Genomic DNA, 23,444 nt, shown 5'->3' on the forward strand with positions numbered 1-23,444 from the left:
TCCTTCCAGACCCTCACCGCAGCCTCGGCCCGTCATTCCTTTCCGTCCTTTTGTCCTGGCTGATCCCAAAGGCGCGGCGCAGGTTTCCCCAAGGACAGCTGAAGCTGCCCGTGGGTGGGGTGCAGTGTCCCCACAGCGGGCAGAGGGGACACCACGTGTCCGTGCTCGCTCCCCTCCATCCGCCCCACGCTGACGGGGTAGGAAGGGGATGCTCCAGCTGGGGATGGCCCTGGAATCACCTGGAATTCCCCACGGGCTGCCCTGCGACAGGAGGCGGGCGGGAGAGGGACACGGCCAGCGGGAGGGGGAGGACGGACGTGTTCCTGCAGGGAAGGCGGATTCCACTGGAGGAGGGAGGGACACCTCGGGGGCGGGGTGTTCGCAAGTTCGTGTGTGCGTGTGTGTGCGCGCACATGTGTACATGTGTGTGCGCACGGGGTGTGCGTGTGCACATTCTGTTTTGTGTGCACGCACGTGTGTGTGTGTGTTCACACGTGAGTGCAGGGCGGCTGCATGCGGATGTGCGTGCACGTACCTGCAGGCTGCGTCCCTGTGCTCACGGACGCCCCTCTTTGTACCCGCACTCCTGCGCCTGCCTTCGCATACGTGTCTCTGTGCTCACGGGCGTGTCTCCTGTGTCACACACGCGTGTCTCCTGTGTCACACACGCGTGTCCCCGTGTCACACACGCGTGTCTCCTGTGTCACACGCGCGTGTCCCCGTGTCACGCACGGGGCTCTCCCGCCGTGTCCCCGTGCAGCCGCTGGGGGGCGCCCCGCGCGTGCTCCCGCCGCTCAGCGCGTGGGTGCGCGCGCGCGCCCGCGCGCTCCCGTGTCCCCGCGCGCGCCGCACTCTGCCCCACACTCTCCTGCCCCCTTCGCCGCCTTCCCGCCCACCTCGTGCCCCCCCCCCCCCCCCCCGCCGCCTCCCCGTATCCTCTCCCCGTGTCTTCTCCCCGCCCGTGCGGCCTTTGCGCGCCGCCGCCCCCGGCCCCGGGGCCGCGCCGCTCAGGGGCGGGCGGAGGCGGCGGCGGCGGCAGCGTCCGCACCGGAACCGGGACGGGCCGAGCCCTGCCGAGCGGCTCCGAGCCTGTCCGAGCGGCTCCGAGCGGTTCCGAGCGGCTCCGAGCGGTTCCGAACCCGCCCGAGCGGTTCCGAGCGGCCCCGAACCGGCCGGCGTGGCGTCCGCCCGGGCCGAGCCGAGCGGTTCCGAGTGTTTCCGAGCGTGCTCGAGCGTTCCGAGCGGTTCCGAGCGGGCCCGAGCAGGGCCGCACCGGGCCCCGCGCCCGCCCCGCCGCCGCTCCCTCCACCATCCAGCCAGTAATTTTCCAGCCGGCGCTTCTCGGCTGAGCCCGCAGGATCGGCGGGGCCATGGGAGACAAAGGCACCCGGTGAGTGAGGACCGGGACGGAGCGGAGCATCCCGGGGGGCTCAGCCGGGCATGGCGGGGGAGGGGTGGGAGCGGCGCTGCCCGCGCCCGGCGCTGGGGCCGGTGGCCCCCGGGCTGGCCCCGCTGCTGGGATGCGGTGCCCCCGAGGGGTGGCGAGAACCCGGAGGCTGGGAGCGTCGCTGCTCCCTCCCCATCAGCTTTGGAGCCCGGATGGATTTGGGATGGGGGAGGCTGTTGTCATCGCAGTGACGCCGGGGGACCCGGGCCCTGATGTCACTCCCGGCATGCGGCACAGCTGGGGGTGTCAGGGAGCACGTGCCAGCCCTGGAACGCGGGGACACGAGGGCCTGCGACGCCCTCGTCCCGTGGGAATGCTGCCGTGGGGATGCTGCCTTTCCGGGGCCCCTGTGCAGAGGTGGATGGGGACCCCCCTGTGCTCCCCAGGGCCCGCTGGGCTGCACATCCTGCAGGCGGCTGTTGGGATTTGAGGGAGAGCCTGCTGACCCCCGCCAGCCCTGGCCTGGGGGATCTCCTGTGACACCCGCTCACCGGCTGGCGCTGGCAGAGCGGGCAAGGAGTTACACTCCCATTCTTCGCCCCAGTCCCTTTCTGCCCCCTTAGCCATTAATCGTGGGGGACCGGGGTTTCAGAGGGTTCCTGCTCACCCCTCAACACCATCGCCCTCCCTCTGCTCATCCCCGTGTCCCCTTGGCATCAGGATCAGGGGGCTTCGGTGCAGCCCCTGCTCCCCCTGCCCCCCCTTCACGGCCACGGCAAGAGAGAAGGATCAGGGGGTCTGGCCCTGCCTGGGCAGAACCTTCCAGAAGCATTGCAGTGTTTTGGAGTGGCAGGATGGGAGTTGTGGGTGCCTGTTGAGCTCATCCAGCATTTTGGGAAGCGGCTGCTGCTGCTGCTGCTGCTGCTGGGTGTTGGTGCCCCAGCCATGGCTGACAGCATCCGTTTCCTCCTTGCTCAGTATCCTGAATTGTTAAGAATTTACATTGCGCTCCTAGAGCTGGCGGACGCCCCACAGATCAGGGGGCTGGAGCACCACTGGGTTCCCCCCAATGTCTGGGTGCAAACCCCAGGATGCAGCTAGTTTGGCCTCCAGGGTTTTTCGGGTGCCAGGGGGAGCTTGGTGAGCAGCATTCCCATCAGCAGGCGTGCCGGCAGGAGAGGCATGAGCTGATCTTCTCCCTGCCTACGCAGTGTGTACACTGGGAGCCAGGGGAGGGTGAGGGGGGGAAGAATTAGGCTGACAGATCCCTCTTCCTCTCCAGTTTGGATCTCGAAACCCAAATCCACTGGGTTTGATCAGGAGGTTCAGCTGTGGGAGCTGGTTTACTGTCCGATTTCCCCAAAAGCCCATTTTTGCTGATTCCTGCTGTGGCACCCCACTTTTCTTGGGAGTCACTAGTGGGAAAAGCTGCAGGAAACAACTGAATTGCTGGCTGTGGGCATCATTGATCACCTTTCCCTGCTTTTCCCACTCAGCACCCAGCCAGTCCAGCTGCAACCCCACACAGGATGCCCAGCTGCTGGAATTCCTTGCTGCTGGGATTCCTAGCCTGCGGCTTGAGGGTGGCTTCCTGGTGGCTGGGAAGTGCTGCAGTGGTTCTGGTACACCAGAGCCCACCTTGGCTGGCGTTAAGCACCCCTTGCACCTTTCCTCTGGCCCAGTAGTACCATCCAGCCCCTCTGCAGCATTCCATCATGGCATCTTGCTGCTAGGGGGGGTGACCCCCACCTATGCCAGACCTGCTGCTCAGTCCCTCTGCCGCCCCTTTCATCCCTCTGGATGAAGCCATAGCATGTGGAGCAGGACAGGGATCTCCACTGGAAAGAGAAAGAGCCCTAGAAGGTGGCTCAGGACTCCTGCTTCCTGGATGTTGTTTGGAGAGCAAACTCTGGTAATAACAGCAGGATCCAGGCACATCCCGGATCCCACAGCTGAGGCGTTTCCTTGCCAAGGAAGTTGGTGGAGCTCTGACCCGGCTGGGGGATGCTGCTGCTGACCCTGGGAGGGGATAGATGGATAGATGGATGCAGCAGCGATGCAAAATGCAGCACTGGGCCTGTGGGATGCTCTTGCTTTGGGATTGGCTGGCATGATTCTCCAGGCTTATCCAGGCACAGCTGGCATGGAGCTTCTGGCCGCCGCCATGGGGTTGTGCGGGTGCGTATGATGTGGTTTCTGGTGGTTCCATTTTCCCTGGAGGTCCTTTCTAACGTGGCTCTAGCTAATTAGATCTGCCAGCCAACCTTGTTAGCATGAGAGCTGGCAAAATCCCTGAATTCTTTGCCCTGGGTTCAAAGGCAATCAATGGCGTTTGTTGCCATCGGATCCTGTTCCGATGCCTAGGGGAATTAAATCCTCATAAATCTTCCCAATCAAGATCCAGCAGACCCCACTCAATCATTGGCCAATAAATAAAGCCATCATTAGCCCTGGCTGGGTGCCTAACAAGCTCATTAAGGGATGGGATCTGTGGCAGGGAGAGGGCAGGAGAGCTGGGATGTGGCTGTGTGGCAGCATGACAGGCTCAGGGGGCACTGGCACTGCCAGCCCACGGCGTGAGGCCCCGAGCCTCGGATGGGCAGCAGCGGAGGCCACTTCCTGCCTCATGCCTCCAGTATTTCGACACCAGGAAGGGCTGGAGGGGGAGGGAAGGCTTCACACTTCCTCCTTTCCTCCCTCTAGATCCGGTGGCGGGTGAGGGTCACCCCGCCGGCAGCAACAGGCCGCCGTGTCCCCGTGTGCCCCTTCCCTTCTGTCACTGGTGCTGCAGGGGAGATGTGAGCTCCTGCACCCGTGGTGTGGGGCCAGGCAGGGCTGCTGCACCCGCAAGATGAGGGCACTGCACACTCATGCACCCACAGTGAGGAGCCAGCCTGGGCTCTGCGTGCACAGCGTGGAGCTGTGCAGGTCTTACATTCTATGGGGCTTCTGCACCTGCAGTGTGTGCCTCAGCAGGTTCCGTGGGGCTCCTGTTCCAGCGTGAGAATGTGCCAGGCAGAGTGGTGAGGAATGGCTTCCTGCAGCACCTGCCATCAATGTCACTTCACTGGGTTCATTAGCAGCTCTGTTAGCGTCTGCAGGGCTGGGTGCGAGCATCACCCCTGTCTCAGGGGGCTGGCAGTGGCACCCACTGAGCTCCCAGCCTTGGCTGCCTTTTCTGGGGCTCCCCAGCACACCTCAGGTTGTGATCCAGCATGCTGGACCCTCTTTGGGGTTTCCCTTGGGAGCTGGTCTGTGGGGTGTGGGGTGACAGGCTGTCAGGGGATGCTCCTTATCCTGCTTTGAAGTAATGCCTCATTAATTACCCATGAAAATCCTGCTGTTCGTTGCTCTGGGCTCTCAGGAGGATGCATGCATTGCCCCTCCATCCCTGACTCTGGAGACTGATCCCCCCACGGCTTTCAAATCTCAGAAACTGTGGGGTGCTTATGCCCTTCCATGGCAAGTTGAGGCCTTTGTCTCCCCAAGTTGCTTACCTGGAGCAGCATTCCCATTAATTCCATCTTTCTTTGCACCAGCACAAGATCACACCTTCATCAGCAAACCCTCATGACAAATCCTGCTGTGGAAGTGCTTTCCCATTTCGGCTGGGAATAGTCGATCCCCCAACCCCCACAGGGAAAAGCCATCCAGGAAGAGCCAGCAGGATGTTCCTGATGCTTCCAGTGGCTTGGGACAGCCAGAAGGATGTCCCCAATATTTTATGTGTCTGGCAGAGGGTTCCTGTGGTTTATCTGGGGACAAGGGAATGAGGGCTCCCAGCCCCCACACTCCCTTATCCAGACTAGATCCTGCTTCCTGGGCAGAGCTTGGCCAGGCTCTGCTGGTCCCCATGGCTCAAGAGAGAGAGAGTGGGATGTGGAGACTTGCAGGAGTGCACGGACACACATGTGCAGGGATGCAGGGACACAGGGACAGGATTTCAGGGATATGGGAGTGAGGGGTGTGCCCACACATCTCCTGATGCATCCTGCCCCATCGCTGGGGTGGTGGGCACCCCCAGGCTGGAACCCAGCTGCCTTCCCTGCCTGCCCCTTGCCTGGGTGTGGGCAGCTGCAGGCACAGGGGTGGCTGAGGGTTACTCACAGTGTGGGTCCATCATCCAGTAGCAGCCTTTGACATTTTGGCAGAGCCAAGCAGCTGCCCTGGGAAATTGTTTTTTTTCCAGTCTAAAACCACTACTAATCTTCCCGGATGGTTTTAATGGAATTTAAAGGCGAAGAGGGATTATCTGAGGAGAACACATTATGGGTGGCTTTGTGCCAGGGCAGGCTCCAAAAAATCTGGCAGCACCAGGCACCCTACCTGCCTCTGCCCGCTTCCTGCCTGCAGCAGAGGGGCTGGGAATGCTCTGGCATTCCCCAGCAGTGGCATGTTGGATCCACATCCTTTCTCCCATATCTCTGTGGGGTGTTTCAGAAGGATTTTGGGAGTTGAGAGGGGTGTCTGGGGGCTAGTTCCGTGGTTTGGAATAGGAATAAAAACCCTTGGAGACAGGAGCACCCAGACTTTTCTTGCTTCTCCAGTGGCTTTGGGATGCGTCCATGTGAGGTAATGGTGAGGTGGGTGGGATGCTCTCATCCTGTGTGTGCCTTGACCCCATGGTCCCACATGCTGGTCCCCAGGGCCAGGTGGGTGCTGCTGCTTTTCACAGTGGTCTCTGGGCACCATCCTCAGGCGGAGGGGTGGGCCAGGGTCCTGATGCCTCCATTATCCAAAGCTGGGTCCTGGCACTGGGTGCTGAGGGTTTGATGCACCTGGCACCATGGGACTGTGCCAGTGGATGCTTCTTCCCCCAGGGACCCTGCCTGAAGGGGAGAGCTGGACAGCTGCATGGACAGGGAGCAGGAGCAGAGTGGGGGGTTCAGGAGTGGAGGGTACCCCTTGCTCCAGCACTCACCCCCCTTTGCTCTTTTGCAGGGTGTTTAAGAAAGCCAGTCCTAACGGGAAGGTAAGGGGGACATGGAGGGGAAACCATGGGGTCACAAGCATGGCTGGGAGGGCGGGATGGGCATGTCCCTGAACCCAGATTCCACCCCGTGCACTGCTGTCTGCCTCAGCGTCCTGCCAGGGTGGCAGGAAGGGAAACTGAGGCACAGTGGGGCTGGTGGGGGGCTTTCCCAAGGTCAGGGGTCAAGCAGACAGGTTTTGGAGTGCTGGGGTGCAGGTGCCTCTGCCTGTGGGGGTTTTGGGTTGGGCAGCAGGAGCTGATGCAGAAAACCTGCCTGGCAGCTGCCTGCCCTGTGCCTCAGTTTCCCCATCAGGAGACAGGTGAGAGGGTGACACTGGGGGGCTCGTCCCTGCCTGACAGTGGAGTACAAACCCCCGGGGTGCCACCCAGGCGTCCCCAGATGCAAAGTGCCTCCACCTCTGGGGACATCTGGAAAGGTTGCAGGCTTTCACTGGAATGGAGTGGGATTGGATTTTGGCTACCACAGGGACAGAGTGACACTGGGGATGATGAGGAATATGGACCCCAGTGGGTGGAGATAACATGGGGGGCCTTGGGGAGTCTGCTGTGTGAACCCTTGACACCCTGTTCTCCCCTGCAGCTCACTGTCTACCTTGGGAAGAGGGATTTTGTGGACCACATCGACGTGGTGGACCCCGTGGGTATGTGGTGGCAGGAAGGGGACCTCACTTGTAGGGAAACGCATGGGTGGGCTGGGCTGTCTGGGAAGAAGAATTCTGGGGAGCAGAAAGCAGCTGATTTGGGATAATATTCATGTCCTGCTGTGGCTTTGCACATGCCCTGGGTGCAGTAGGTGCAGACTGTCCCTGCTAGCAGTGTGTTCCCCCCAAGCCCCATTTGGCAGCTTGGAGTGATGACTCTCTGTGTAAAGGGGGAGCATGTCCCCCCTTAATTGTGCTGGTGTCCCCCCAAACCCTGCCTGTACATTCTTTTGTAACCCTGCCATCATGTCCCCTGACCCTGCCATCGTGTCCCCTGACCCTGCCATTGCATTCCCTGACCCTGCCAGTGTGTCCCCCCGTCCCTGTGGCGCATTTCCAACCTGGCTGTTCTGTTGCAGATGGAGTAGTGCTGGTGGATCCTGAATACCTGAAGGAGAGAAAAGGTAATGTCTACTCCTGGGATCCCTGAGGCCACAGGAGTAGCACTGCCACAGGGCGATGCTAGCATCCCCATGCAATCCTACCCAGGCATTGGCATCTCTGGGCCCTTTGGTGACAATTTCCAGCCCCCTGTCCCCATGACAGATTCCCTGTCCTGTGGAGAATGGGGGGGCTGTGGTGGGCATCCGAAGGCACAGCTGGCTGCTGAATCCTCATATTCTCAACATGGCATGTCCTCAAGCCACCACTACTTCCCAGTGCTGGTGGGACTGGCATGAGCCAGGATGCCCCCATTCCATGATGGTCCCCTCCGTGACCCACACCCTGCTACCGACCTGCCCTTGTCACCCTCTGCAGTCTTTGTGACGCTGACCTGCGCTTTCCGCTATGGCCGTGAGGACCTGGACGTTCTGGGGCTGACCTTCCGCAAGGACCTGTTTGTGGCCAACTCCCAGGCCTTCCCCCCGGTCCCCGAGGACAAAAAGCCCCTGACACGGCTGCAGGAGCGGCTCATCAAGAAGCTGGGCGAGCATGCCTACCCCTTCACCTTCGAGGTAGGTGACAGCAGCTGCTCTGGGGTGCTTGAAGGGACAGTGAGCCCTTTGGTGGGGACGTCAGGGTCCCATCTGGCCCTGTGGAGTTGTGGTTGGGGGTGAGATGCTGCTGTGTGTGATCAAGACACAGCTTTTGGTGGTGGATCTTCAAACCTGTGAGCAGAAAGTAGCCACCAGTGGGGAAACTGCCAGTCTGTGTCAGCAGCAGGGGGTTCATGCCAACACTGGGAATCCATGCCAGCCCTGGACAGCTTGTCAGGGAGTGGGGTGGGGGCAGACCCCCTGCTTCTCCAATTTCCCCAGCACAGCTTTGGCAATGCTGCCCCCCACCCCTGGAGCTCTGTGACATTTTACAGTGCTCAATCCTGTGGCCTCAAAAATGGCCCTGACGCCCTGATTTCTCAAAATCCCTAATTAAAACCCTCTAAAATAATGTATTTTTATAACACTTTGGGATTTGGGAAATGCAATAGTAAAATGAGGAAATCCTTCCTGGATTTCCTTCTTTCCATTGTGGATAGGATAGGGAAGTACTGGTAGCCCCCCAAAAAGTTCCTCACCCCCCTTTCCCTTCCAGATTCCCCCCAACTTGCCTTGCTCCGTCACACTGCAGCCAGGCCCAGAGGACACAGGGAAGGTAAGGTCCCCCCACGTTCCCATGACACTAGGACTGTGTGAGTGGCCACTGAGTGGCTCTTTGGGGAGTGCAAAGGGGTTTCTCTGTCTCCTTCTCCCCCCTTCCTGGTTTTCAGGCCTGTGGAGTGGACTACGAGGTTAAAGCTTTCTGTGCTGAGAACCTGGAGGAGAAGATCCACAAGAGGTAAGCAGAGAGGATCCATCCAGCCTGGATGGGAGCGGCATCCTCCTGGTACTGGCAGCAGGAAAGGGGCACCACAATTAGTTACCCACCTTGGGTGAGATGTTTTCCAGAATGGGATAGAGTTGTCTTCCAGGAGGGGGCTTGGATGGTGATGTTTTCCACGATGGGGCTGGGATATGGAGATGTTCTCCAGGATAGGAATGGGTCAGAGAACATTTTGGGGCTGGCATATCCACCACTGTGCAAGGAGCCCAACACTTGCTATGGGCAACCTGGCCCAGCTATAGGGTTTCCCCTTTTAGCTCTGGTGGGCATCCAGAGATGATGGACCTTCCGTGGCATCCTTCTGACCAGAAGACCAGAAGAAAAGAAGGATTTGACCCCATGGGCCAAGAAAGAGGGTAGCCTGTGGGCAGCCTGAGTTCTCCTCTCATCTTCCCACAGGAACTCGGTGCGCCTGGTGATCCGTAAGGTCCAGTATGCACCAGAGAGACCCGGCCCCCAGCCCATGGCAGAGACCACCCGGCAGTTCCTCATGTCAGACAAGCCACTGCACCTTGAGGCATCCCTGGACAAGGAGGTGAGCAAGGGCTTGGGAGTGTACAGGGTGGGGTGACCCTGGGGATCTGACCATCCTCTCTGTTCTGCTCCCCTGCAGATATACTACCACGGGGAGCCCATCAGTGTCAACGTGCATGTCACCAACAACACCAACAAGACCGTGAAGAAAATCAAGATCTCAGGTGAAGAGTAGGGTTGTGTCCCCTACCCCACTGGTGTCCCTGTCCCCATCCCTGTGGGGCCTACCCTGATCCCCACCTCGCTGTGTCTCACCCCAGTGCGCCAGTATGCTGACATCTGCCTCTTCAACACGGCCCAGTACAAGTGCCCAGTGGCTGTGGAGGATGCTGAGTGAGTACTGGCTCCTTGGGAACATCATGAGGAGCCCTGGAGACCTCAGGGGGGTCTTGGAGGAGCATTGGAGGTCTCCTGCCCCATTGCAGCTCCACTGGGATGTTGCACTTGGAAAGCAGGAACCAGTGGAAGGAACAGGGAGATGGAGACCATTTTTCTGGTGGCATCTTGGGGATGTCATCCTCTGTGTCGTCCAGGAAGGAGATGTTCATCAGGCTGTGGCAGGGATGGGAATATCTGGAGTTCACCAGGCTAAGATGGAGATGTCTGGGGTGGTCTGTGGGAGCTGTGGGTGGCTGAGGCTCTGGCTGATGGTGGAAATCTTCTCCAGTGATATGGTGGCCCCGAGCTCGACGTTCTGCAAAGTCTACACCCTGACTCCCTTCCTTGCCAACAACCGGGAGAAGCGGGGGCTGGCGCTGGATGGGAAGCTCAAGCACGAGGACACCAACCTGGCCTCCAGCACACTGTGAGCCCCTCTACCCCCCAGGGCTCCTGTCTCCCCTGCAGCATGGGGGCAGGACCTGGCCCTGGTGGGCATCCAACCCCTGCTCCAGGGGTGATGCTTGGGGTAGAGGAGATCCCATGGAGGGGCCTCCAGGAGGATAGGGGGCTGGTCCCCATGGCCGTTCCCTCACTGATGCCCACCTGCCCCTTCCTCCAGATTAAGAGATGGAGCCAACAAGGAGATCCTGGGCATCATTGTCTCCTACAAGGTGAAGGTGAAGCTGGTGGTGTCACGAGGAGGGTGAGTGTTGGGCACCCCCACCACCCCACCGTGCTGCACCTCCTCTCTAACCTTGGGACTGGTCTGTGCTGCAGGTGGGGCCCCATCATCCTTAAAGCTCCCCTGGGACTAAGCAGCATGGGCGGGACAAAAGGTGTGTGGGGGTTGTGTGTCCTTGGGAGGGGACAGTGACTAACGTGTTGTATCCTTTGACTCATGCCAGCCTGCTGGGAGACCTCGCCTCCAGGTAACACCACACTCCCCCCAGCGCCCCCCAATCCTCACTGCAGTCCCCATTGCACCCCCTCAGCCCCTCAAGGTGCTACCTGATCCCATGCCTCTCCTGGGAATTCCACTGTGTTGGGGATGCTGTCTCACCTAAAGCAAAAAGCCTGGCAGAGGTGGGGCTAGGGTGATGAGGCTGGGAATGCTGGCAGGGTTTGAATTCTGCATCCTCCTACTTGTACTGGAGTGAGAGGCCTGTGGGTGCTGCTGGGAGAGTGAGCAGGGCACAGAGGTGGCTCTGTAGGGCCGAGCATCTCTGGATGTGGGGAGGCAAGTCTCTGGGGCTTCCTAGGTCTTTATTCCCACATCACTGCCCTCCCCACAGGGAGGTCCCTACAGGGACCATGGGACTACTCATCCTCTTCTGGGACACTTCTCTGTCTGAGCTCTGTCCTGCCTGCCCCTGGGGCAGCTTGTGGCTGTGCTTAGGCTGTCATGCCCTGATGTCACCATGCCCACTGAGCACTGGGAAAACTTGGTGCATCTCCTGCCATTCCCATGTCATTGCTGACTGCAGCCTAAGCTCAAGGGATTTTGGATACTCCCCATAGCTGCTGAAGACAGCTTTTTGTCATGCTGCTCTCCCTCCTGATGCCCCTCTACTTCCCAGGGGACCTGTGCTGATCCCCCACCCTGGAGTCCAAGCTCAATCAAGAGGCATGAGAGCTGCTGAGCAGCTCCATGGAGGATGACACAGGGGTTTGCCCAGCTTTGTGGTGTCTACAGCAGCTGTAATGGGGGTGCTGTTCTGCTCCCCCTCTGCAAATTTGCCTCGCTCTACATGTAAAGTGCAGGCAGGCCTGTGCTTTACCCTGGTGTCTCTTCCAGCGACGTTGCAGTGGAGCTGCCCTTCACGCTGATGCATCCCAAACCCAGGGAGGAACCAGTACACCGGGACAGTGAGTGTCTGTCCCTGAGTGACAGGGCCGGCATCCCTGGGGGTGGGTGGGGGCAAAGGGAGTCAGTGAGGCTGCACAGAGGGAGATTCTTGGCTCCTGTTGACCCTGTTCACGGGGCCTCAGCGTTAAAATCATGGGGTGCTCCCATCAACCCAGTGTAGCCAAACTCCAGGGGGGGTTCTACACACTGGAAGTGGTGATGCCCCAGGGGAATCTCAGCCACCCCAGTGGGATGGCAATGATGACTGCAGGTGGGTTTCACCCACCCTGGTAGGAGGGCAGAGATGATCCTGGGGAAGTTGTCACCCACCTCGGTGGGATGGCAGTCACCACCCTCTGACTAATCCTGTGTCATCCCTTTGTTCAGTTCCAGAGAATGAAGCACCCATAGATACAAATCTGATAGAGCTTGATACAAAGTAAGAGACTAAAATACACCCCTCCCCCAATTCCCACATTTCGTGTGGGAATGTGAAACATGGCGGTTGCATGGCACCCCCCCAATCCTCTAACACCCGCTGTGCCATGGGATTGGCACGTGTGATTAACCCCACGCATGTCACCTGTAATGCATGACGCGTGCTGTTCCCCTCTCTCTTCTCTCCTCCTTCACCCTTCCTGCATGGCTTTCCAAAAAACAGGAGAAACTGCAGTAAGAGGCCGCTGGGATCGTGTTGGGGGTGTGGGAGGTTGTTGTCACAGCGTTCCCCGGGCTGGTGACACGTTTGGGAGGTTTTAGGGTACTTAACTCACCCAGCTACTTCCTGCCGGTCTGCGGTTCCCCCAGAGTGGGACAAATGCCAATGGCCCTGGTAAAGCTGCACCCGATGGGGAGCTTGGGGGCTCTTTTTTTCGGTGCATTGGGCAAGTATTAAGGCAGCTTTGAAAACCAGGGCTGTTTGCTAGAGATGGGGAGTTTTGGGGCCCCCTGAGCTGCTGTAACATCGTGGCGGTGCAGGTTGAGCTCACTGGGCAAGCTGGGACAGCTTTGTGGGACAGGAGGTGTTCCACCTTGCACCCCACCTAAAGCCCCTTCCCTTGTGTCCCCACTAGCGATGATGACATTGTGTTTGAAGACTTCGCCCGCCAGCGACTGAAAGGCATGAAGGATGACAAGGAGGATGAGGAGGAGCGGACAAATTCCCCACAGCTCAACGACAGATAAGCGAGCCCCTCCCAGCTCGCCACCCTGCCCCAGGGACACCCCTACATTAGGCTGCTTCTCTTTTCTATAATTAATTAATTTTGTTTTCTACCTGTACTGGGAGCCTACCAATTGCCCGATGGCCACAGGACCTATAACCGTCCAGCTGTGCCGTGTTGTCTCTTCATCCAGCTGCCAGAGCTGCTGTTTCCCGTGCAGGGCACGGCCGGGGAGGTGCTGGAGGCAGTGGGGCTCACTATAACTCCGTCCCTGTCCAGCCTCCTGCCACTTACTAGAGCCCTTTACTATGAGATGCCCCTTTTATGAGTTTTATATAAGCCCAGTCTCAACACCAGTTTGCTACAGGGAGGGGGGTTGCAGCAGAATTGTGGGGGGAGGGTGTTTTTTTTAGGCAGCCTTCTCATGGGAAAAGGCACCTCTGCACCTTGGTGTCCCTTCCTTGCACCCATGGCCAATCCCCCTCTGTCCGGCCCTGCTGCATGTGTTCCCTCCCTGGGATGCACGAGCCTGGCTTTGACTTTGGCCCCTGCCCCAGCTGCTCCAAACAAAGGGGGTGGGCAGTACCTGCCCTTTTCTTCCCCCAAGTCCCCCCAAAGTGGCCAACCCCTGGGGTCCTCCCAGCTGCATCTGTTTTCACACCAGTATAATCTCCCTGGAGGAAACCAGCTCAGAGCTGGGAGCTGCTGGTGCCAGGTTAAGGCGGCAGAGGGGACCCTGTGGGTCTGTGCCATCTGCCACACACTGCTTGCTCTGGGTGAGGCCTCAATGCCTCTTCACAGCCATGGCAGTGTTGTGGTGGAATAGCCTTGTCCCCCAGAGGGATGTTGCCAGGGATACTTTTGTCCTGCCAAGCTGCAAAGCCCCCCTGGTTGATGTTTCGCTCTGCCTGCATGGGATCTAGCACCTATTTGGGGGTAGGGGAGAATCAGGGCTTTTGCCACCCTAATCAGTGTTTCAACAGATGCTTGTACCTCCTGGATTGGTGGTGCCTGGACCTCCTCCCCCCTCCAAGGGTCTCTGGTCTCCCACCACTCACTGAGAGGCCATTCCCACTATTTATTGTGCTGTTGCAGTCAGCGTTGTCATCTGAGAGCATTTTGTAGGGATAGCTCCATCCCTCCCACCCTGTTTGTGGGGTGCTGAGCTGAGCCCACCCCCCTCCCCCTGTAATTTTGGGTAAAGCTGATGGGCAGCGTGGTACTTCTTTTTGTAAAGTGGTTCCTTTGTACTGATCATTGATACCTGCTGCTTTGGTTTCTTCACCCTGTCCGTGATGTTTCTGTGTTCTGTCAAATAAATTATTCTAGTTTATTAAACTCAGAAAAAAAAAAAAAGAAAAAAGAAAAAACCAGCAAAATACAGTCCCAATGCTTGGACACTTTTGTTGGCTAAGGGTGGGGGAACTGGCACAGGCAGCAAGTCACAGAACTATATAATGGTTTCAGTTGGGAGGGACCTTGAAGCTTATCCAGTTCCATCCTCCCTGCCATGGGCAGGAACACCTTCCCCTAGACCAGGTTGCTGAAAGATCCATCGAACTTGGCCTTGAACACTTCTAGGGATGGGGCAGCTTCTGTGGGCAGCCTGTGCCAGGGCCTCACCACCCTCACAGGGGAATTTCTTCCCTCCTGTGGAAGGACCAGGGAGCAGCTACCTGCCCTGCTCATGCCACCCCATCCCTCCACTGATGACAGCCTCCCTGATGTGCAGAGACATGCAGAGGAGCCAAGGAGGAGATGAAGGATTCTGTATCCCACAGCAGGGACTGGGCATTATTTTGGAAATGAAATGCATGGTCATGCAGTACTTGAGGAGCACAGGGCACTAAAGACCTGCTTGTTAAACAAGCCATGTCCAGTCTGTGTCCCATTGAGGAACTGCTCAGAGCTAATTTTAACGATCACAGAATCATTGAGATTGGAAAAACCCTCTAAGATCAGAGTCCAGTGGTTCCCCAGCCCTGTCAAGGCCACTAAACCATATCTCCAAGAGCCACATCCAAACATCTGTTAATGCTGCAAGAAGTTTCTTATACTCTCTGAGAGCAGTAGGAGCCAGTACTGGGGAATGAGCCATGTAACACCTCCATTTATGGACCTGAATTCAGAGACAGGCCCTCATGGAAGGGCTGTGGTTTGTCCTCTCACAGTCAAGGAAGGAGAAACCCTGCCTCAAGTTGTGACAGAGGAGGTTTAGATTGGATATTAGGGAAGATTCCTTCCCTGAAAGGATTGTTCAGCCTTGGGGCAGGCTGCCCAGGGCAGTGGTGGACTCCCCATCCCTGAAGGGATTTAACAGATGTGTAGATGTGGCAATTGAACACATACATAGTTTAGTGATAGATTTGGCTGTGTGTGGGTAAAGACTGGACTCCGTGATCTTAAAGAGCTATTCCAACATGAATGATTCCATGATTCTGTCTCCAGCTGTGTTACCTTGCCCAGGGGTTAAAACTCTGTGGCCTCAGTGAAGACAGGCCTTCTGGAGGACCTCTCCGTGGTCCCAGGGAGAGCAGAGGTTGGACGCATTCATGTCCCATGCAGCCTGAGCTGCCCTTGCCATGCTGATGCTATGGGGAGGGAGAGACTGTCCTTAAGTTGGTTCACTTCATGGGAGTTGGCATTTGTGCCAGAGGCTGTCCCAACCTTCCCTGCCAAAGACAAATCTGACTCCAGCAAAGCCAAAGTCTCCAAAGTCACACAACCAGACTCTGATCCCACATGGACATTGCCAGACACTCCACGTGGTGCATTCCTGACAGCAATGTCCCTACTGCCCAGTACAACTCTCCAGATCCCTCCTGTGCATAATCCCTTCCCACAGCATCTGTGAGTACTTAATATTTTTTATATCTGCACTCCCCTGTCAAATCTGCTTCAAGCTGGACAAGAAGGCTTAAGTTATTTTAGGAAGAAAAAAGGGAAGTTTAGATGGGTACAAACTGACCTATTGCTTAAGCCCCATTTTGAAAGCCAAGCAAATTCAGTTCCGTGTCCTCACTGCACAATCTGCATCACTGTGATGGGGGAGGGGGTCAGCTCCTCCACATGCCCCAGCAAAGGAGGGATAGTGGGATGGCTGCAGTGGCCTCTGCCTCAGAGCTCACCTCTCCAAGGTGAGACTCACAGAGGCTTGGGTGTTTCCCACAGGAAGGAGGGGCCGCACAATCTGAGTGCCCCTCTGCCAAACTGCCTGCTCCCAGGGGTGCTTGAGGAAAGCCCACTGAGCTCCAAGATCCCTCTCTGGGAGCCCTTCATGTCTGTGTAATACACGTTGCCCTTCCAGGGGCTGCTACGGGTCCCAGTCATGGGGCAGAAAAGCCACGTCCTAAAGGCAGGAACCTGCAGCTCTTGGTGCAGGGGAGGGGCACGCTCGGCTCTGCCACAGCCGGAAGGAACTGACTCGAGCAGATGAAGAGACTAGAGAGCCAGGAGCCCTCCCTGCTGCCCACGCTGTGCCAGAAATGCGCCCAGGCTCTTGGTCAGAACCCATTTCCCCCAGTTCAGCTCTGGCTCAACTGGATTGGTTTTGCTGTGGGCCCCCAGAAGAAGAAAGGATGCTCAGGCACTCCTGCAGGAGAGCTCAGCTCCTCTAGGACTCAAACAGGCGTTTCCTTTTGTTGATTGGTGGTGACACAGATCCACGCCTTTAGTAACTGACAAAACATTAACATCCCCAGCCTTGGCCAGAACATGTTGCCCCTGCTTCACATGCTGCCAGGTAGAGTTTTGGGATGAGCGTAAGTGCTCACATGGCTTGTCCTGGGAGAAGAATGAAGCAGGTTCCAGGCAGAGGTGCCAGGCAGACAACTGTTGCCATGGCACAGAATGAGTCAGTACAGCACATTCCCAGTGTAAGGTTTCCCCGGGTGCTCTTGAAGTACAGCCTTCACCCCATCTCACCTGTCTTCAACCCCTCCTCACTTCAGGCAGCACCCAGAGCAGAAGGGAGCCTTTTGCAGACAGGTTGTTCTTCCCAGTTAACGCCTTGGTAACAGTGTGAGTGTTGCAGAAGCTGCAACACAGCCCAGGAAATCACGTCAATGCCTTGTCTCAGACCAGGGGCTCTCAGGATCTAGAGGGGAAGGGGAAGAGTTTGGAGTAGGCTATGCCTGGAAATGTTGTTCCTGTTCCTCTTGCAGGCTGCAAGCAGGAGTGCAAGTGGTCACACTGAAACTTCCTGAGCAGAGGTCACTGCTCGTGACACGTGATAAATGTCAACACCCCTTGGGGGGGGCAGCTTCCACTTTCCACTTGGTGCTCTGGGCCTGGAATACAGTGGGTAAATATCCCACAGAAGAGCCTGTTTCCTCAAAATTCCTGTTTTGGGTTTTTGGTTTTTTTTTTCATGAAACTGGAGAGTGGCTTGGTTTGGAAGGGACCTCAAAGCTCATCCAGTTCCAACTCCCTGCCATGGGCACGGATACCTTCCAGTAGACCAGGTTGCTGAAAGATCCGCCTGGCCTTGGGCACATCCAGGGATGAGGCAGCAGCAGCTTCTCTGAGCAACCTATGCCAGGGCATTCCCACCCTCACAGGGAAGAATTTCTTCCCAACAGCCCATCTGACCCTGCCCTCTGGCAGTGGGAAGCCATTCCCCCTTGTCCTGTCACTCCAGGCCTTTGTCAAGTCTCTCCTTTCTGCTCCTCTCCCTTTCTGCATATATGACACAAGTCTATGATCAAACAACAGCAGGATGTTCTCTGCCAGCAGCCATAGTCAGAACCACAGGCACAGCTCTCATCTGAAGGCTGGTACACAGGAGAACAAGTAACACAGACAAAATTTTTACTATTATTAAAATAGAAATTTTACAGTTGTTCTGCTCACTGCAACAGTCTCCAAACAGTATCTGCAGGCAAACACACACACACTGCAACCCACAAAAATGACACCAGAGGCAGGAAATGCCCCATCTCACCAAAACACCACCTACCCACACTTCCCACAGGGCTGAACCCAGTCCCAGACGTGCAAGGAACCATCACTCGCTGCTGACAACAAAGTTCTGGGTTTCTGCAGATGCCATGTGTGCACAGTGACCAGGGGAGGGTCCCTGCTGCCACCTGCTCCACCAAATGTGTGGCCTTTGTGAACGAAGATGGGCTCTGCTTCCCTGCCAGAACTGTCCCAGCTCTGTGTGTCATATACATGCACGGTGCCATCAAAACCTTGGATAAAAGGGAATTAAAAGGATAAAGGAATAGAAAGTGCAAAAATTAATTGCTTTGGTCTAGTCCAGCTGGGCTCAGGATCACCTCCCAGCAAGAAAAAGGAAAAATGGCCCACACTAGAAACCTGTGAGAAGAGAGCAGCTCTGAGGAGAGTGTCTCAAAGAAACAGCTGCTGTGGAGAGCCCAGATCAGATCCCCAAAGTTTGTGGACTCATGGGTGTGAACATGCAAGGCTCTGGTCAAGAGGCAGCCTTGCTGCCCAGCTGGCATTATCAATGCTGTAGCCTGCAGCCAGGCTGTGACTGGCACTATCAGGGCAGTGCTTGTGGTCAGCCTGGGGCCTCTGATCTCACAGAAGGGCAGCAGGCATCTTCCAGAACCCACCAGGCCCCTTCCGGAGTTGTTGGAAAGAGGCAGCTGCAGAGGACAATTAGCTGGCATCTCTGCTGCCTCCAGGGGCAGCACTGAAAAGCCACCCTGTCAGTGGGGGGTTTTAGGTGGAGTGAACTGGGTGTTCACAAAAATATAAATCCAAAAAGCACCCAGAAAAGGAGATCTCTGCCCTAAGCACCTACCTGAAATGGCAAGGTAGCCTTCCAGAGCCGGAGCCCAGGAGACACACAGGAACTCCGCACCTGATCCAGGAGAGGGGACTCTGGCCTTGGCCGAAGCCAGGACCTCAGAGGTTTTCCTGAGGTCTGTCAGGGTGAGGAGCCCCCCGCTCGAGAGGCGAGCCACGGGCTGGGAGCTGGGCTCCAGGCCCTGCGCTCCATGCCTGGTGGCCATGCACCACCGCTCAGCGCACGGCGCCGAGGGCACCGGCACGGCCTCCGTGACACCCTGCGGCTGCCGCGTGTCGGCCAGGCACAGCCGGCCCGTGGCACAGCACAGAAGCAGCGTGCTGCAGTCCAGGAAGGCCAGGCTGCTGAGCTCCTCGCTGCCTCGGGAAGCTGGAAAAGAGAGGCAGGTCTCAGGTCCAGTGAGGAGCATTTGCAGGATTTCTGTGCTGCAGTATTGCCTGAGGAAGAAAGCAGGATGTATGCGCAGGGGTAATGTGTCCAGCTCCAGGGCCCCCAGCACCAGGAAGAGTGGAGCTGCTGGAATGAGTCCAGAGGAGGCCATGGAGAGGCTCTTAGGGCTACAGCCCCTTTGTCCTGGTGACAGGTTAGGAGAGCTTGGAGTGTTCAGCCTGGAAAAGAGAAAACTCCAGAGAGAAGAGAAGGAGACCCTCCCAGTGCCTAACAGAGCTCAAAGAGAGCTGGAGAGGGACTTTGGACAAGGGCCTGGAATGACAGGACATGGGGGTATGGCTTCCACTGACAGGGGCAGGGTTAAATGGGATACTGGGCAGAAATTATTGTTTGTGAGGGTGGTGAGGCCCTGACAAGGCTGTCCAGAGAAGCTGTGGCTGCCTCATGCCTGAGGTTGGTCAGGGCTTGGAGCTACCTCGTCTAGTGGAAGATGTCTCTGCACATGGCAGGGAGTTGGAATGAGATAAGCTTTAAAATCCCTCTTCCAAGCCAAACCACTCCAAGATTCTGTGAGTCCCTCTGGCACAGGGAGAGTGACACCTTCCTTTTCCTCAGTGCTGTGATACTGCCACTGGACACACACATCCCCTCTGCCCTCCCCAGCGATGAGCTCTGTGGGGACTGAGTCTCACTGCACAGGTGAAGGCAGAGAGTCCCCAGATCCCCAAGGAAACCAGACCTGCACCCACCAGCTGTTGTAACCAGGCTGTCACCTCCCTTGTTTGGGGCAGCACACACAGCACCCCTCTGCCAACCCAGTTCTCCACACTGAAACTATCTGCAGGACTCAGGTAGTGCCCAGATTTGGAGCAGAAATGTGAGAAATCAGTGTAATGTGAGTGGTAAGCCATTGGAGATGGACCTGACCATTGTCACCTCTTTTCTCAAGACAATATACTCGTGGAAAATATCTTTATAACCGTTTGCACACGTCCGAAAATACCTGCTCAGTGAAATGTTTGCTGGTCAAGCAATTAGCATTGCTTTATCCAAACTCCACCTTTCCAAAGTAAGACATTAGGCTTGCCTTGAATACCTGCTGTGTAGACATTTTTCCTTGATTCGACCTCTGTAATTTGGACTCTGTCAAGTCTTGAGCCATGAAGGACCCATGGGGCTCTGGCTGAAATGGTGGCAATTTTAGCCCAGGATTGCCCAGTGCCATGTTCTGTTGCTATGGTGTTCACAGATTTAATAACATCTAGTAGGAAGAGATAGAAACAGGTGTAAAACACATTGAGAACCAAGTAATCCATCCAATTAAGCTGCTTCACAACAATACCTCACAAATGTAAAACTGACCTAAAAAACCAATAAGAAATCTAATTACGCCTAACCCCTTCTTCAGGGTAAAATCCCTTTCCAACTCATCCAGCAAGGACTGACAAAATGCTGAGCAAAATGAATTAAAATTTGTGAATTGAGATGTTTATGTTCAATGAAGAAGTTTTCTCCTTTTGCACTTCCTTTCTGGTGGTTTACAAGTATTTCCCAGTAGCAGCCTCTCTCTTTTTGAGAGGTGGATCATGGTCTATCCCAAAAGGCAATGTATGGGGCTACATTTCTAACCACTGGAGTTACTAAGGGGACAGAGTGCCAACATGCAGTGCAAGGCTATTGTGATGGCCCTAAACACACTAATTCTCTGACGAGGTTTGTGCTGTTGAGTCCAAACCACCAAAACTGCTGTAGGCCCTTGTCTTGTACCCTTCTCCAGCCTGTGCCACACAAGTGTGGTCACTCAGGACAGGGAAGTGGCACTCCTCTCCTCATTTTTGACACACAGGAAGAAGGGGAAGCTAGAGATATGAGCTGCAACAACAACTGCATTGGGAAAGTACTTGAGCTCAAAACCCTTACCAGAGTCCTCTGCTGACACCTGCCAGACCTGGAGGGAGCTGTCGGGTGGGCCGCTTGTTACCAGCAAGCTGAGGAAACAGAAAATCCCACAAAAGAGTCTTCTCAGGACCAGAGAACAGCCTTGTTTTCCCCAGCCTGGGACAAACTGGTCTGCTGCTCCTGTAAGCAGGAACTCCTGCCTCTGCTTGGAGCAAAGTAGTGGCTGGAAGGACCATAATCCCAGAACTCCTCATGAAGGGATGCTCCACACAGCCCATGCAAACACAGTCCCAAGGCAACAGCATTTATGAGGATATTTTATGAGGATCTGCTGAGCAGGGGCTGAGGGAGCTGGGGGTGGTGCTCAGCCTGAAGAAAAGAAGGCTCAGGGGGCATCTTTTTGCTCTCTACAATTCCCTGACAGGAGGGTGCGGCCAGGTGGGAACTTGGGTGCTCCCAAGGAACAAGGGACAGGACAAGAGGAAATGGCCTCAATTTACATCGGGTATGTTTAGGTTGGATATTGGGAAAATTCTTTCCCTGAAAGAGTTGTCCAGCCTTGGCACAGGCTGCCTAGGGCAGGAGTGGAGATGTCATCCCTTGAGGGATTTAGAAGGTGTGTGTGGCACTTGGGGACATGTGTTAGTGGTGGGCTTGGCAATGACAGAGGAATGCTTAGAACCAATGGTCTCGGAGGGCTTTTCCCACCTAAATGTCCTGTGATTTAATTATCACATTTCTAGAAGGACTAGACTAAGAATGATCCAGACAGCCCCAAAGTAGTCAATGGGGACTTATGCAGGAAGAAACACGGAACAAGAGATCAGTATTTGTTTGGTCTAAATCCAGAGCAGGAAAAAAAGTTCCTGACCCTGCACAAACAGGGTCTTGCAGAGCAATGGCACCAGCCACCAGTGTGCTGCTCTGCTGCTGAGCAGCTCCAAACAGTGTCAAATGCTGAAGGAAGAGAGCAGGAAAACCCTACAGGGCCCTGCTGCTCAGAAGTGGGGTAGGGAGCAGCAACATCAGCAGTTCTTGGTATGTAACTGGCCCAGACTCACACTGGTCTTAGAGCTGGCAGGACTGACCAGCTGGGCTGGGAAGCAGGCATGGAAAAGGAGTTTGCTCTCAGTGGATAAGTCCCTTCTCCATTTGCCATACACCCTGGGAAGGACCTTGTGGTCATACCTGGTGTCTGGCACATATTTCAGGCTGTACACTGGGCGCTCTGAAAATCCACCACATTCTACCTTGAAATCTCTCTCTGGACACAGGCCCTAGAAATCAAAGGCAAAGCCATTTCTTCACACAGTGGTGCACAACTTGTGCTCAGTTATTATAAAAAATGACAGAGACACGAGGCAAACTCTTCCTTGGTATAGCTCTTCCCTGTCCAGCGCTGCCTTTTTCAACAGGAGATACAGGACTGAAGGATCCCAAAATACTCAGAGAGAACAGAAGTCCGGAGAAAGCTGCTGCCAAGAGCTCTGCCTGTGTTTGTTGCCATCTGTGCACATCTGGCTCAGGAGCTTTCTACTTACCCAGTGACCAAGCACCACCTTCTACTCTAGTGCAGACGTGGTGCAAGGGGTGGTCCCCCAGGCCTGAGCTGCTCAGCGAGCCCCTTCTTCACTTGGCTTGCTGTCCTCACTGCCCATGAAATGCTATCATTCACATACCTGGAGATGAAGTGTCCACAACCCCAGCTGTCTGCAGAGCAGCTGCAGGATAACATGACTGGACAACAAACAGGTGACTTATGTGCTTTTCCTTTCAACCAAAGCTGCTCAATCCCTGGCTGTGCCCTTGTCACAGCAGCAGCTCATGAAGGCCACAAAGCCCTGGCTTGGTCTCTGAGCATATCAGGCCAAGGAGGTCAGAGAGGTCTGGTGCCACCCTGGCTCCAACACCCACCTGGGTCTCCTTTGTCAGCAGCGTTGGCGGTGGGATCAGCTGCAGGATCTCGTTCCCATCAGACTGTCCATACCCGGCCACACAGACACCTTGGGGTGGGCATGAAGAGCCAGGAACACGGTGAGGGCTGCCCCCCTGCCCAGCCCCCTCTCCCTGAGACAAACCCGAGTCACTGCACAGTCCATGGACCACAGGCCCTGAGCTGGAGCCCGGGCTGATCCCGGCGCAGCTCCAGCCGCTCAGCCCCACCCTGGGGTCCCGGCCCTGCACCCCGGCCTCCCTGCCGGGACCCCAGACCGGCCCAGCCCAGAGCCTCCTTTCCCCTGGGCCTCCTCCTTTCCTCCGGCTGGCCTCAGCCCCCACCCCGCCAGACTCCAGCCCGGCCCCTCTCCTCCCCTCAGCACTCACGGTCCCCGCGGGCCCATTCGATGAGGCGGGTGGGCGCCTGGAGCTCGAAGGTGTGCAGGTCGCGGTACCTGCGGGGAGAGGGCGGGTGTGAGGCCGGCGGGGCCCGGGTCCGAGCCGGGGTTCCGGGGCTCCGGGGGTCCCTCACAGCCGCAGCGACTGCAGCAGCCACTCGTCCGCCGCCTCCATGGCAACGCCCGCCCGCCGGCGCGCCGCCGGCGTCACGGTGCGCGG

General features: G+C 56.7%; 2 protein-coding genes across 4 annotated transcripts; one reads left to right on the forward strand and one right to left on the reverse strand.

Moving 5' to 3' along the window:
- Positions 1 to 1,154: 1,154 nt before the first annotated feature.
- Positions 1,155 to 14,164, forward strand: ARRB1 (arrestin beta 1). Of its 2 annotated transcripts, XM_064410812.1 has the most exons (16): positions 1,155 to 1,390; positions 6,329 to 6,359; positions 6,961 to 7,021; positions 7,441 to 7,485; positions 7,841 to 8,037; positions 8,615 to 8,674; positions 8,790 to 8,857; positions 9,302 to 9,437; positions 9,516 to 9,600; positions 9,697 to 9,769; positions 10,104 to 10,241; positions 10,437 to 10,520; positions 10,723 to 10,746; positions 11,613 to 11,683; positions 12,051 to 12,102; positions 12,737 to 14,164. In XM_064410812.1, the coding sequence occupies exons 1-16, from the start codon at positions 1,371 to 1,373 to the stop codon at positions 12,846 to 12,848; spliced, it is 1,257 nt and encodes a 418-aa protein (XP_064266882.1). In that variant the 5' UTR covers positions 1,155 to 1,370; the 3' UTR covers positions 12,849 to 14,164. The 2 variants fall into 2 exon arrangements, with proteins under 2 accessions (XP_064266882.1, XP_064266883.1); XM_064410813.1 differs by lacking the exon at positions 10,723 to 10,746.
- Positions 14,165 to 17,618: 3,454 nt separating this feature from the next.
- On the reverse strand, positions 17,619 to 23,444 carry WDR73 (WD repeat domain 73). Of its 2 annotated transcripts, none has more exons than XM_064410815.1 (8): positions 23,359 to 23,444; positions 23,214 to 23,281; positions 22,806 to 22,894; positions 22,080 to 22,168; positions 20,913 to 20,980; positions 20,089 to 20,253; positions 18,597 to 18,971; positions 17,619 to 18,018 (listed from the first exon to the last, which is right to left on the reverse strand). In XM_064410815.1, the coding sequence occupies exons 1-8, from the start codon at positions 23,397 to 23,399 to the stop codon at positions 17,780 to 17,782; spliced, it is 1,134 nt and encodes a 377-aa protein (XP_064266885.1). In that variant the 5' UTR covers positions 23,400 to 23,444; the 3' UTR covers positions 17,619 to 17,779. The 2 variants fall into 2 exon arrangements, with proteins under 2 accessions (XP_064266885.1, XP_064266884.1); XM_064410814.1 differs by having other exon boundaries at positions 20,080 to 20,253.

Source organism: Passer domesticus, chromosome 2, assembly GCF_036417665.1.
Source record: "Passer domesticus isolate bPasDom1 chromosome 2, bPasDom1.hap1, whole genome shotgun sequence".
In the NCBI taxonomy this organism is placed as follows: Eukaryota; Metazoa; Chordata; class Aves; order Passeriformes; family Passeridae; genus Passer; species Passer domesticus.

Excerpts from the sequence above, each read along its gene's own strand:
- ARRB1 (XM_064410812.1), top strand. The coding sequence starts at position 1,371 with ATGGGAGACAAAGGCACCCG. Across the intron at positions 9,770-10,103 it reads GTGGCTGTGGAGGATGCTGA|TGATATGGTGGCCCCGAGCT; the intron begins GTGAGTACTGGC and ends AATCTTCTCCAG. Across the intron at positions 10,747-11,612 it reads CTGGGAGACCTCGCCTCCAG|CGACGTTGCAGTGGAGCTGC; the intron begins GTAACACCACAC and ends TGTCTCTTCCAG.
- WDR73 (XM_064410814.1), bottom strand. The coding sequence starts at position 23,399 with ATGGAGGCGGCGGACGAGTGGCTGCTGCAGTCGCTGCGGCT. Across the intron at positions 22,895-23,213 it reads CGAATGGGCCCGCGGGGACC|GTGTCTGTGTGGCCGGGTAT; the intron begins GTGAGTGCTGAG and ends GCCCACCCCAAG. Across the intron at positions 20,981-22,079 it reads AAATATGTGCCAGACACCAG|CTTGCTGGTAACAAGCGGCC; the intron begins GTATGACCACAA and ends CTGTTTCCTCAG.